Source organism: Equus quagga, chromosome 10, assembly GCF_021613505.1.
Source record: "Equus quagga isolate Etosha38 chromosome 10, UCLA_HA_Equagga_1.0, whole genome shotgun sequence".
Classification (NCBI taxonomy): Eukaryota; Metazoa; Chordata; class Mammalia; order Perissodactyla; family Equidae; genus Equus; species Equus quagga.
The window spans coordinates 60,988,136-61,002,070 of record NC_060276.1 but is presented as its reverse complement, the minus strand read 5'-3'; the positions used below and the strand labels follow the sequence as shown (position 1 = coordinate 61,002,070).

The following is a 13,935-nucleotide window of genomic DNA, read 5'->3' as shown; positions in this document are numbered from 1 at the left end:
AGGAAGAAGAAGAAGAAGAAGAAGAAGAAAGAAGAAAGAAGAAGAAGAAGAAAGATTGGCAAGAGATGTTAGCTCAAGCCCAATCTTTAAAAGAAAAAAAAATGAAAAACTTCAGACAAGCCTGAATTGAGGGACATTCTACAAAATACCTGGACAGTACTCCAAATTTTCATTATCATGGGAAACAAGAAAAGTCTGAGAAATTGTTACAGATGAGAGGAGACTAAGGAGACATAACTAAATGTAATGCAGTATCCTGGAAGGGATCTCGAGACAAAAAAAGGACATTAGTGGAAAAACCCGTGAAATCTAAGTAGTCTGGAGTTTGGTTAATAGTACTGCCCCAATGTTGATTTCTTAGTTGTGACAAATGAACCACTGTGAGGTAAGATGTTAACAATAGGGGAATCAGAGTGAGAGCTATATGGGAACTCTCTGTATGATATCTGCAATTTTTTTGTAAATCTAAAATTATTCCAAAATTAAAGTTTATTAAAGTAAAATATTTTAAAAAAGCATTTTGGTGGTGTTGAATTTAAAACGAAATTGTGATATCAATCAGTATTGAGTATCTACTTTGTGTCTAGCCTAGAGGTGAGCACTCTGTGGGGAAACATAAGCAAAAAGCATGGCCTCTCCCTTCAGTTGGCTGGTCAACTAATCAAGAGATGAGACTTTGACATGTAGAAAGATTAGCAAACATTGGTACTATTTGATTAACCTCCAGACTGCGTGACGCAGACAGTAGGAGGCCAGAGGCAGAGGACTGGAGTGGCCATCAAGGGCTTCACAGAGGGAGTGAACCTGCATGAATAGATTAGAATTGCATCAGTGGAGAGAGGGAGGACTTGCAGCTGAAGGGAACTAAAAGCACTAAGATCTTGGGCACAACAAGCTCAGGGAAAATAAAGGCAGCCTGATCTGATCTGGGGTGGGGAGGGGAATGCATATTTTTAGAGAGGTCAATAGACCAGGGCCTCATTATGCAGAACCTTGAAAGTTAATCAGTAGGAGGTGGGTTTGGAATTGGCCAGTAGGAACCAGTGTAGTGGCAGAATTACAGTATATGGTTCAGTTCTGTGGCTTTTTAGCCTTCGGCCAAATCTATACCTATCATTTATTAATCTGCTAACACCTCTCTTGGCATGTACATTTGATAAGACTATGGGGGAATGAAGTTCACCTGAAGAGGTGAAAGTACAGTCATGCCCATTTTCTGGATTAAAAAGGCTTTTCTTGACTAAATTAAATATCAGTTCTGAATAATCTCGCCTATAAACCCTTTCATATCTGGAAGTTTCCTCTGTCTATACTCTTTTTCAGCGTCATAAGGAACTTTAATCCCTCTGTCTGCTACCCGCTCAGTTAAAGCTTGTTTTTACTTTCAAGTGAGCAGTGTGTTGTATTCAGATCATTTTGCTCTTTGCAAATGTTGTTGGACTTTGTTTTCTTAATTGATGGGTATGTTGCTTATTTAAAAAAAAGAAAGAAAGACAGGGATAGTAAGGCTTGGAAATTTCCTCTTGGGATTATCTGGGAAAGTGATTTCTGCTGCTCTTTCCTGTGATCCTCTGTTAGAGTTTATGTAGGGACAACACTGGGCAAAATTCTAAAACAGACAAAGAAGCTTCACTGTCTTCCTTATCTGTGTCTCCCCAGGCAGTCCCTCCCTGTATTCCAAACATGCACACGACCTGCTCTTTCTGTGAAAACCAAAGTGGAATCAGTCGCAGTAGGGTTTCAGGCATCAGAAGAATAGAATTTTAGGGTAGGTTGGTACTCCCAGTGCTCCTTGTTTCACAGCCTCCTGGGTCCACACATAAAGCCATCTCTGAAGGAATGGGAGAGAGACTAAAGCTCCTTCTGACTGGAAAAAAACATAGACAGATAAAAGTGTCAGATAAGAAAGGGCTCCATAGATGAGATTATTCAGAACTGATATTTTATTTGGTCAAGAAAAGTCTTTTTAACCCAGAAAAAGGACAAGACTATACTTTTTTTACTATGATCACCTTGAGACATGGCTATTTTTGAGAAACTACCTTTAAATATCTCCTTTCTCCTCTTTTCACACTAGGCTCTACCTTTGAAATTACTTGGGCCTCAGCATCTCGTTAGACATGATGTGATAGAAGTGCAACTAAAAAAGAAAATAATAGCAGCTTTCTTTTTCTTTTGGCAGCAGTAAAATCGCAAACCTTAGCTTGTGCTCTTATGCTGTCACATCCTGGAATATCTGTCAGGAGAACTCCAGGGAACTAGGAGTGGAGGTGGGAGATCAACAAGAAAATTCTTAATAGTTATCTTAACCCAGATTTGTTGCAGACTTGTTGGTAAAGAGATATGAATTATGTTTTTTATTTTTTTTAAGATTGGCACCTGAGCTAACATCTGTTGCCAATCTTCTTCTTTATTTCTTTTTCTTCTTCCTCTTCTTCTCCCCATAGCCCCCCCGCCCCCAGTACGGAGTTGTATATTCTAGTTGTGAGTGCCTCTGGTTGTGCTATGTGGGACGCCGCCTCAGCATGGCCTGATGAGGGGTTCTATGTCTGCACCCAGGATCTGAACTGGCGAAACCCTGGGCCACCGAAGTGGAGTGCACGAACAACTGCTCAGCCATGGGGCCGGCCCCTGAATTATAAGTTTTACATGGCTGATTGTGAACGAAGCATTTTTGAAGACATTGCAAAACAACAAGCGGAAAACAAGTGTCTCTTGCTGTGGTTGTACCCTTAGATTAAGAAATAGGAAGCCAGTGGCTTAAGGACTCATGACAGTATTCATTTAAAAATGCATACAGATCTCTCTGGTTACCAAACGACTACACAGTGGCAACACTGTAGTGATCCAGTGCCAGAAGACTAACTGGGGATTCAGATTTGATTTTCCTTTTAGGTTTATTTTGTAAGTAGATTAGTAAAAGGCTGAAAAGGCAGCTTTAAATGCTATTTTTCACTCTTCCTACACCTCATTGTTAAATCCTTAGGCCCAGGCTAGGCAAAGACAGGCTTATTATATTCCTACAAAGTAGAATGACCCTTCCTAGGGCAGCATTTGAAATAAACAGAACTAATTGGAGGGAATCTATATATCTGAATTTCTCTTTGCAGAAGTTTAGTGGACCACAAATTATAACCTGTTTAAAAAGGACAAAATACACAGTTGTTTATTCATTTATAGACTTCAATTATGTGTAAGAGTTTAGTCATAGAAGTTGTGAGCATCCATTTTTGAAAGTTTCCATGTTCATTTTGTAATATTCTACTTTCATTGTTTTAGTGTAATATGTTACAACATTTGTGAGCTCAGTTTTCACAGCTGGCCAGTTATATAGAACTTTACTAAGTACATTATCCTTTCAATAAAACTATAGATTGCCTGTAATATAGATGGATGTAGTATTTAGTATTCATGCTATCATTGTTAAGCTTAGCCTAAGTGGCATTGATAATAGCAATAAGCACTTGCTTTCTCCTCTAAGTTCCTTGTACTCATTGGCTTTGTCATTCACTTGGCACCTCTCACCTCACCACCTTGTATAATTGTCTTAGCTTCATATTTAAGTATCATGTTGTAATTGAATTTTTTTCTTGAGAAAGATTAGCCTTGAGCTAACTTCCACTGCCAATCCTCCTCTTTTTGCTGAGAAAGATTAGCCTTGAGCTAACTTCCACCGCCAATCCTCCTCTTTTTGCTGAGGAAGACTGGCCCTGAGCTAACATCTGTGCCCATCTTCCTCTACTTTATATGTGGGACACCTGCCACTGCATGGCTTGGTAAGCAGTGTGTAGGTCCGTGCCCAGGATCCAAACTGGTGAACGCCAGGCCACTGAAGCAGAGTGTGTGAACCCAACTACTGCACCACAGGGCCGGCCCCTGAATTTTTTAATATATCTATCCCTGATCCCTCCCACTAGATTGTAATCTTGGGAGGGAATCTCTGCTATTTTTCTTTAGACATTTTAGAGAACCTTATAAAGTTCTTATGCACTGAAAAGGCACCCAAGAAATATTGTTGAATACTACTAAATAGAGTTTCAGACGATCATTTTACATTTTAGTGCATCATAGTTGGAACCTCTGTCAATGTTCATCAAAGCATCAGCTGAGAAAATGTGACAGAGATTGATTATAAAACAAGACAGAAACCCTACCCTGATTAAATGTTTTATGGTAGGTTGGCACTTTCATGAAAAAGACTCAATTTTTCCCGTTTGAAGCATGATTACTGAAGTTTTGTTCTGCCTTTGGGTTTGAACATTCACACTGGCACCTTCTAAAGCAGAAACTGTCAGTTTCCTTCCTTTAAAAGAAACTTGACCCTTGGCATGACAGACAAGAAGCTGACTGAGGCTAGCTGGAGAGCAGTTGTTTCCTCCAGGCAGCAGTTGTTCAGGAGCCCTGCTCTGTGACTTTGAAGGGAAAGATACCTTGAATCTCAGACCTTGACATGTGGGCAGAAATAACTTGGCATTGTTTGGGTGGAGGTGAAGAGCGTGGTTTGCTCTTTGAAAAAGATTGATTTAAATTCCTGGACAGTGCCATTGTCCACTTGCAAATGCATTTGTGTACTGAAAAAGATATTAATAACTTTTTAACTCCAAAGGTTTTTTTTTTTTTTTTGTGAGGAAGATTAGCCCTGAGCTAACATCTGTTGCCAATCTTCCTCTTTTTTTTGCCTGAGGAAGATATATGCTATATTTAGGAGTGAAAGTTTGACTTTATAAGCTAATATGGAAATAGAATTCCCATTAGAAAAATTATCTTGTTGCAAATTTTGCTGTATTGTAGCTGATCTTTAAAGAAGGGCATTCTACTCAGATCTAAATAGCCTATAGAAATTTCAGTTCCTGTTGGGAGAAATTCAGAATTTTTTTCCTGGTGTTATGTGATAAGAAAGAAAATTACTTACCCACAATCATAAACAAGTTAGAAGGACAAAAATATAATCTCTGTATATGTATGCATATGTGTGTGGTGGGGGTATGTGTGTAAATCCATAGGGGACTTGACTGTGTGGAAGTTTCTTATTTTGAATTTTAATTTCCATTAGGAGGACTGCTTCTTTTGATTTTATATTTCTGATGCTTCTGCTCCATCTGTGTCTTTTTGTGTGACTCCATGAAGAGACTTTTATTGATTGTGCTCTGCAGCTCAGAAATGTTAAGTAATAGTTTTAAATTTGGGTAAATTACCATAGATGTGTGAATTAGGGTTCTAAAAGAAATACATATCAGAGGAGAAGCCTGACTAAAAAGTATGAATTTTATATATTAAAGCTCTCTCCTAGGTATGATTAGGAGACAAAATAAGTGTATTTTCTCTACCTGTTAGTCTAGCTGAAAAAGTAGCACAGATACATGAAAGATCCTTTAGCAGCATGTGTTAACAGCTAAGGAGTAGTACAGGTATACTCCAAACTTAATATACAGGCAGGCTTAGCTCTTATATCTTCTTATTTGTTTTCTATTCTAAACAGTGAAAACTGAGACGTAGAGTGACTCAGAGGCTTGTAACATTCTCAAGGAAGGATTAATTTCTGTTCACTATATGATGCTTGTTAAGACGAGAAGTAGACTCTGGTCGTTTGGAAAGACTTTCAACAAGGGCTGAAACTAGAGAGGCTTGTAGGTAATCAGAAAACACAGCTTCTCACTACTCCTACTTTTGAGTTAACTGCACTTTAGGTTATTGATAGGCATCAACCAGCCTTGCTTCTGCATCATTCGATGTGGGAATTTTCAATGGAAAAAAGAAAAATTCAGATTGATAAAAGGATCTGTGGCTGAAAACTCATCAATACACTTGTGAGACATTGTTAAAAACAAAATAATAAAGAGACAAAACCATATATCTTCTGTGAAACCACAAATTCTTGATCCATGTCTAAATTCATTTCTGCTAGTTCAGAAACACTGACTTCTTTTGAATTTGAAAAATAAAAACGATAAAAGCTGTTTGTTCAGCAATATAGTTTTTTATCCTTTTGGGCCCTAGATTAAGAAGAAACAGCAAGATGTACTGGGTTTCTTAGAAGCTAACAAAATAGGATTTGAAGAAAAAGATATTGCAGCCAATGAAGAAAATCGGAAGTGGATGAGAGAAAATGTGCCTGAAAACAGTCGGCCAGCCACGGGATATCCCCTGCCACCTCAGATTTTCAATGAAAGCCAGTACCGTGGGGTAAGGAACAAATTTAAATTCTTGTTTTTTCAAATAGATTGCTTCAAATCCTTCCCATCCTTTTCACCCCCATCCCCACATCTGCATACAGTCATTTCTCTCATTCATCCTCTCATTCCATCTGAGGCAGTGGGGTATTTTGCCTTCTACTAGGAGTCATCCACCAAAAAATTACCTGTAAATGTATAAATATAGACCTTAGACATATAGTTGGGAGTGACAAGGTCACTTTTTGGTGGGAATCTTTTCATGTTCCAATTCAGAGCAAGTAGGGGAGAGGTATGGCAAAACTGAAAAGTTTATCAGCACAAAATATTTTCTCTGTTAATTGAATTTGTCAGTTCTGAAGTAGGCCTGAAGATTTCACCTGTTGCTGCAAACAGGGCCAACGTGTAAAGACATACTCTACAGATAAAGAAAAGGCAATTAGGCTATTCATTTAGATAGTGAAACTCAATGCCTCTATATATGAAATTTCTGCAAACTGTTGAATCTCAGGGCCCTGAAGAGGCCTGAGAGGTAATGCAGTCTAATCTAAACCAGCATATATTGTCTTGACTGCTCCTTTTTGAAGCAGAAATTTCAATTTATTTGACTTTTGAAAACAAATACATTTTGGATTATAAGGATAATGTTTGAGAAAGCACATTTATATGTTTTATTTCTCACTCAGAATCCACACTGCAAAGGAATGGAATATGTTATGGAAATAAGGCACATATCACTGAGAAATGGGAAGGTGGAAAGGAAGGGGCAGGAAGTGAGACTCAACAAACAAATATTTGTTAATGGAAAAGGAATCCAACTTCTACTGAGTGCCTGTTACGTGCCAAGCACTGAATTAGGAGTTTAATAATGATAAGAATTAAGATGCGACTCTATACAGACTCTTAGGGAGAAGAGTACATAGCAATCATTCATAGAAAACATATGTCAGCTATTGTGCTACATGCTTTTTGTGTATTATATTAGTCAGTTTTCATACTAATTCCATGAAGTAAGTATTGTTATTCCTATTTTTTAGGTGAAGAAAGTGAGGCCTAGAAGAGGTTAACTGACTTCTTAAATCACTTGCCTAGTAAGTGAGGCAGCTAGGATTTAAACCTAGATCTGTTTTACGCTGAAGCTCTTACTCTTTCTATTAAACCACTGGGTCATTCATTTTCCTGTTTACTCAAAGATCCCATCGTCATTCTTTTCTTGCTCCATTCTGTATTGTCAGGGGCTGACCTTAGCAAATTACATTTTCCAGTCTCCATTGCCAACTGGTTACCTGTTGGGTTTGGCCAATAACAGGAGGCACCAGTTGGAAAAGTAGAGGACAGGAGGAGAGGAAAAGCCAAGGTATCCCTCTCCTTCCTGTCTCTGGAGGTGTCCATGACAGTGACTGCATCTCCTTTGTAGTACCAGCTCTCCCAGGGTGTCCTGCTCCTGGATTCTGTAATACCACCTTCTCCACTTTTCCCTTCAGCCCTAGCTGTGTTAACAGCTTCCTGCTGTTGCTAATCTCTGGGTTGCCTCACCATCTCCTGTTTGTCTTTCAGCTCTTTAATCCTTTCTAAGTAGTTCTTCATATTAAATTTCCTTGTTTAAACTGTCTCAAGGTTTCTCAGCCTTGGCACTACTGACATTTGGGTTGGATAATTCTTTGTTGTGAGAGGCTGCCTTGTGCATTGTAGGATGTTGAACAGCATCCCTGGCTTCTGTCCATGAGTGCCAGTAGCATCCTTCCAGTTGTGAAAAACCAAAAATGTCTCTAGACTTTGCCAGATGTCCATGGGGGCAAAATTACCTCCTGTTGAGAACCACTTAACTATGGCTTGAGTTCTCATTTCCAGACTGGAATGTGACTGAAACAAGTACCCCACCTACACAGATGAGGCTGTGCTATAGAAGATACAAAATTTATAAGGATAATCTTTGTTCTGAAAGAGCTTATGCTGTGTATATGAAGAACTAAAACACATTTCCATGCAATGATAATTAATATGATACCAATATATGGTAGAATACATTCTAGATTAATGTTATTAGAATCCCAGAGATTTAATAAAGTATCTTTATTTTTCCACAAGAGAATTCCTATATATGTCACAGTCTGTTTTCTTTACTCTTATATTCTTAGCACCAAGAACAGTGATTGGAACATAGTGGGTGCTCAGTACATATTTGTGGAACAAATTAATTAATCTGGTTTCACTGAGAAACTGATGCTCTTTTCTCTCAGTTACAAACCTGTTTATGATTGCTAGGACCAAGGCCAACAAATGATAATATATTTTGATCCCAAAACACTTGAAACAGAGATAACTAGAGTCCCCTACATAGCATTTTATGGTCAGATTTTAATATAGTTGAAGAACTATTTTCTTTCACATGAATTTAAAGACTGACACGAGTTGGTTTTGCTGCTTTGATGATAGTCAGTAAAAATACCTTTTGTATGACTGTTAATTCTTTTCACTAGCATTTTGAGATTACTTCCAAGTGGTTGAGTATAGATATGATGTATATTGTTTGTTTACCTTGAGTAGCCTATAGGTTGTGTATCTCAGTATGGAATTGGTATCAAGATCCAGTTAGTTTCACTTTTGAATATTGAACTCAAAGTCTGCGAGGCTGCTCATATGTGCCTGTTATTTGGGATTTATTCCTTTGTCAACCTCTAGGGTACACAAAAAGATGCTTTGAGTCAATCCTTGGGGATATCCCAGTGGCAATAAACAATTCTAACTGTGTTAAAAGAACCCCTACGTAAGAGAGAAATTCTGATGTTTCTTAGCGTGGGGTTCAAATTTAGGGTCATCAATGGCTTGAGAGGCTCTAAATTTTATACCTCCAGATCCTCCAAGTGCCAGGAATTATACATGCTGGAAAAGAACCCTGTAATTAGCAATCTTTCAGTGAGGCGATCTCTACAGAAGCCAGTAAATACTGAGTGCTTTTCACCTCTAATAAATCAGCCAAAATGCCAAGCATATCGCTGTGTGTTTTAAATCAAACAAACTAAGGCCAAGTGTTTTCTAAGTAGGTTTGCTATTGATTATATGTCATAGTAGAATTTAGGCAATTCTATTTGTTACTTTTGGAGCATGCTTGGTGGGTTAGAGGATGACAGTAGGAAACCCAGCCATATTCAGTCATGTGATGCTTTTCTTGGATCCCCGGATTGAAACCTTTTAGTGGTTTGTTTGTTCTTTTGGTCATGTTTCATGAAAATCTCATTCCCTTCCTCCAAACAGAGCGCAAATTTACTTTTCTTATGGCCTTGGGCATAACTAGCTAATATTTGGTTTACTGTAGATTCGGAGGACATCTCTACCTTAATAAATAATGGAAGAGAAATAATGGGGAGTTGGAGCAACAGCCTCATACCAGAAATAAGTAACCTCTTACTGGCAAATTGTTGGCTGCTTTGGGCTGTGGAGAAAGCTGCTTGCCCTGAGGCAGATCTAAATTCTATGTGATGTGGGATAAGGCATTTTACGATTTCTGCCCCTTAGAGCAGCATATCTTTTAACCCACATTAAATGGAATCCAGTAAGCCTTGACTCTTTACTACTCTTTCCAGAATTCTAGCATTATGGAAGTTAGTTAGCCTGCCTGCCTCCAATGAGGTTGATCAGTCAGGTCATTTTGAATAAATTTCCTCTTTTCTTTGCTTTCTTGGTTGCATATTGCTAATTCTTGCCTTCTTTTCACCAAGGACTATGATGCCTTCTTTGAAGCCAGAGAAAATAATGCAGTGTATGCCTTTTTAGGCTTGACAGCCCCACCTGGTTCAAAGGTATGATTCCTTTTTTCCTGCTTTATAGGCCATTTCATTGCTGCTGGGTTTTTTAATCAGCAAGATTTCTACCTTTATTAAATGCTTAAATTAAGCCAGAGGGAGTGCAACATAGCTGAAAGGAAATGTCCCTACTCTGCATGCACTTAATCTCTAGTAGGGGAGACAGATGTGCATAATCAAATACACATGAAGTACGTGAGTAGGAGGTAGGTTGAATGACTTCCCCATCAAGCTGCCCAAGGCAGCAAATTTCTCATTGACCTGTTCACAAATAAGTGGTTAGCAATTTTAAAGACTCGTATTATTCCAGCCATCATGCATGGTTCTCTATCGACAGAAAGCATCTTAGTTCATAGTAATCTTCTTGGCAGCATCTATTGTCTTTGTGTGAGAGCAAATGCTAGAATCATCCATTCAAATTAACTAAGAGCATTTGAGTTCAAAACTAGTCACTAAATTGCTGGCTAAATTTGGGGCTTTTTCCCTGCCAATAGCAAATTAATTTTTGAAGTGGCAGTATTCCCAGGGGAGACCATAGAAAGAAAAGAATCAAAAATTAAATTGCCTGTTTAATGAAATGTCTCAAAGCTATGGACTTTAAATATACCTTTGCCTTTTACCATAGACCTCCATACGGGCTGACTTAATCAGAATGTATGTCCCTTGCTCTATCATTTTACATTTGTCTCTTAGCAACTGATTTTATGTTAAACAGATTCTTCTAACTCCAGCTCCTTCTCCAATTTTGAGAGTCTGTGTCATTGTCTGATTTTTCACTAGAAACCATTTACTAGCATTGTGTCTGAGTCACTGTGAAATTCTGTTTCCTTGCCAAACTTTCTTTTTCCATGAATAAAATGTCTTACTTTAGGCTTTGTGTAATTTAAGTTGAAAGAAATGTTAGGCAAGGCATTTTTGTTTAAACAAGTTGGTAAAACCCAAGTTAAGTCATTGATTTCAGTGCAGATTAGAGAAAGTATGAAAGGAAGGATAGTCTTTTTTTCTGTTACTGATGACTCCTTCTCCTTCAATTAAAAGTAGGAGTCGTTCCTTCATTTATTCATTCAACAAGTCTTTATTGAGTGTCAAGCACTGGCTTGACATTGATGGTGAGGCAAATACAGAGAATACCGAATAATCCCTGCATTTAAAGTGTTTTTAACTTAGAGATGGACATGTATACAAATAATTATACCACAAATATGTCTACAAATAATTACGATTCAAGACATACTATGGTAACTTCTATAAGATTGGTGTGAATAAAGTGCTGTAGGCATCCAGAGGAAATAATCATAAATTACTACTAAGGAGTTTAGGAAGCTTCACAGAGGAAGTGGCATTTGAGCTGTTAGGGATTCCAAAATACTGAAGTGACACTATGATGTCTTTCACAAAGGCAACAACAGGAACCACTGTAGCTGCACATGATGGTGTGTTCAGAGAGCAGAGTGCAGTGCAGCATGGCTACAGAATAAGACATATTAAATAGAGGAGGATGCATTAGGAGGCAAGAATGACTAGGTAGGCTGGGGCCAGATTATGAATGCTGTGCTAGGTACTCTCAGTTTTATCCTTTAAGCATCTAAAGCCATGATGGCAAATGGGGAAAGGCAATGATATGATTATCTCTGTATTTTAAGATATGATTTCATCTAAATCTTAAGAAAATAAATTTGGAAGCTGTATGGATTGTGAAACATTGGAGAAATGAGATATCAGAGATAGGCTGACCCATTAGAGGGTACTTTAAAAGTCCAAAAAAGTGATGGAGAGGGCCTAAAGTGGGACAGCAGCCATGGAAAGGAGGAGATGGATTTAGGAGATACAGAAAAATTACATGTGACAGGATTTAGCAAGTTACGAGGTGCGTGTGTAAGTAAAGAACTCGGAGGAATTGAAGCTATCTCTGGGGTCTCTAACCTGGGTGATTGTGAAATGAAGCAAAGGTCATGGAGGAAACAGAAAAGTGAGTGATCCATGGGAGGAGTTGGTCTTGGAAAGGAGAGGACATGCAGTTTTTTTTATGAGATTGGAGAGAATGAGGAGAGAGGGATAAAAATTGTATCCTTCTTTGAAAGTGTCTTTCTTTTTTTTTTATGAGGAAGATTAGCCCTGAGCTAACTACTGCCAATCCTCCTCTTTTTTCTGAGGAAGGCTGGCCTGAGCTAACATCCATGCCCATCTTCCTGTACTTTATATGTGGGACACCTACCACAGCATGGCGTGCCGTGTGGTGCCATGTCTGCACCCGGGATCCAAACTTGGGAACCCCAGGCTGCCAAAGTGGAACGTGCGAACTTAACCGCTGCACCACCTGGCCGGCCCCAAAAGTGTCTTATCTTTAGTGTGAGGCAGGAAGAAAAGTCATCTTCTGGGAGTGATGGAAAATTTGGAACATTAGAGCTTTGAGGAGAATTGAAAGGATTCACTCATTGAAAATAGGCTAAGGAGTAGGCTAAGATCATGAATGGAAGAACTGAGCGATATGGAGAGTGCAGCTGATGTTACCATCGATGAACCCATCGTGGAGCCAGTCAGCTTGGTTATAGTGTTTTTTTCCATCCTTGTTTAAGCCTAAGAGTAGGGATAGAGAAAATAACAGTGGATGTTATCAAAGGTGGAACAAGAGGAAGCTGTGATAGATGGGATAACAAGAAGTCTGGAATTGACAATGGAGTTGAAGGGTGGATTGGTGAGAGGGAGATTATGAATGTTGGTATTTAATAGGTTTTTTCCATGACTAAAAGTGATAAATTTGATATAAGAGTGGTGATTTCTCTATCCCTCAGCTCAGGTTTCAGAGTTTTTCACCTTTAATTTAACAGGACAATAAGCTTTCCAAAAAGAAAGATACAAAACAGAAGGCTGAACAGAAAGTATACAAATTAAGAAATACAGCTAGTTTTCTCACATTGGAAAAATGCACTCTTAATAAAAGAAATGTGATAAACTGAGATACAATTTCAACTCTGAAATTAGCAATGATAAAACAAAGTGATAATACTGAATACTTAAAAGGGTGCATTGAAACAGATGCTCTCATATATTACTGGTGATAGTATAACTTGGTACTCCCTTTTGAAAACCAGAATGGCAAATATGTATCAAAGACCTCAAAGACCTTTTAGTTCTTCACCCAGTAATTTCACATTGGGTATTATAGCCCAATGAAATAATTCTATACATGGAAAAAGCTTTATGGATAAAAACATAAACCAAAATGTTATTTATAATCCTAATACTTTGGAAGCAAGTTAAATGTCTAACAGTAGGGTCATCCAAATTAATTCAACACTGAATGAATTTTATGTATGTAAGTATGTGTCAAAGTGTTATATATAATCCTGAAACTTCGAAAACAAGTTAAACGTCCAAAAATTGGATCAACAAAAATAGTTTATCCACTGAATGAACTTGTGCTCTCATTAAAAAATGACAGTTTCTGAAAAGATACATTATAATGAGCTACAGAATTGTTTTTACCCTATAATCAATATTCTAATTACATTTAAAATCTATGCTTAGGACAAAAAGAGACTGAAAGGAACCATAGCTAATATATGTGGGTTTTTTTCTCCCTTTCTTTATTTTCCAAATAATTACCCTACATTGTCTTTAAATTTAAAACTTACTGAAAACCAATGAACTAAGGAGCCTGATATTTAACAGTGCCTTATGGCAAATATTTCCATAAAGCAAGGAATCTTTCTGTAGAAGACAAATAATTTTTGCTTTCTTTTGTGTATTGGATGTGTTTAAAACAAAGTATATTAATACTTACTACTTACTCTATTTTATCAATACAAAAGGTCATTTCTTAGCACTAGCATTTCTTGCTTTGCAGTAGAAGTGATGGTTTTGAGATATGAAGTAAAATAACTGATATAATTTTACTAAAAAATAAAAACTTGGTGATCTTTGTGTTGAGAGGAAAACCATTCCCCCAGAAAAGCCATGTT

At 37.8% G+C, this 13,935-nt stretch overlaps 1 protein-coding gene across 2 annotated transcripts in view; it reads left to right on the top strand.

Moving 5' to 3' along the window:
• SH3BGRL (SH3 domain binding glutamate rich protein like) overlaps positions 1 to 13,935 on the top strand; it is a 62,972-nt gene that overhangs the window by 45,681 nt on the left and 3,356 nt on the right. For both annotated transcript variants that reach the window (XM_046673962.1, XM_046673963.1), the window contains exons 2-3: positions 5,998 to 6,183; positions 9,890 to 9,970. In XM_046673962.1, coding sequence (XP_046529918.1) covers positions 5,998 to 6,183; positions 9,890 to 9,970 — 267 coding nt within the window. The remainder of the gene's footprint in view (positions 1 to 5,997; positions 6,184 to 9,889; positions 9,971 to 13,935) is intronic.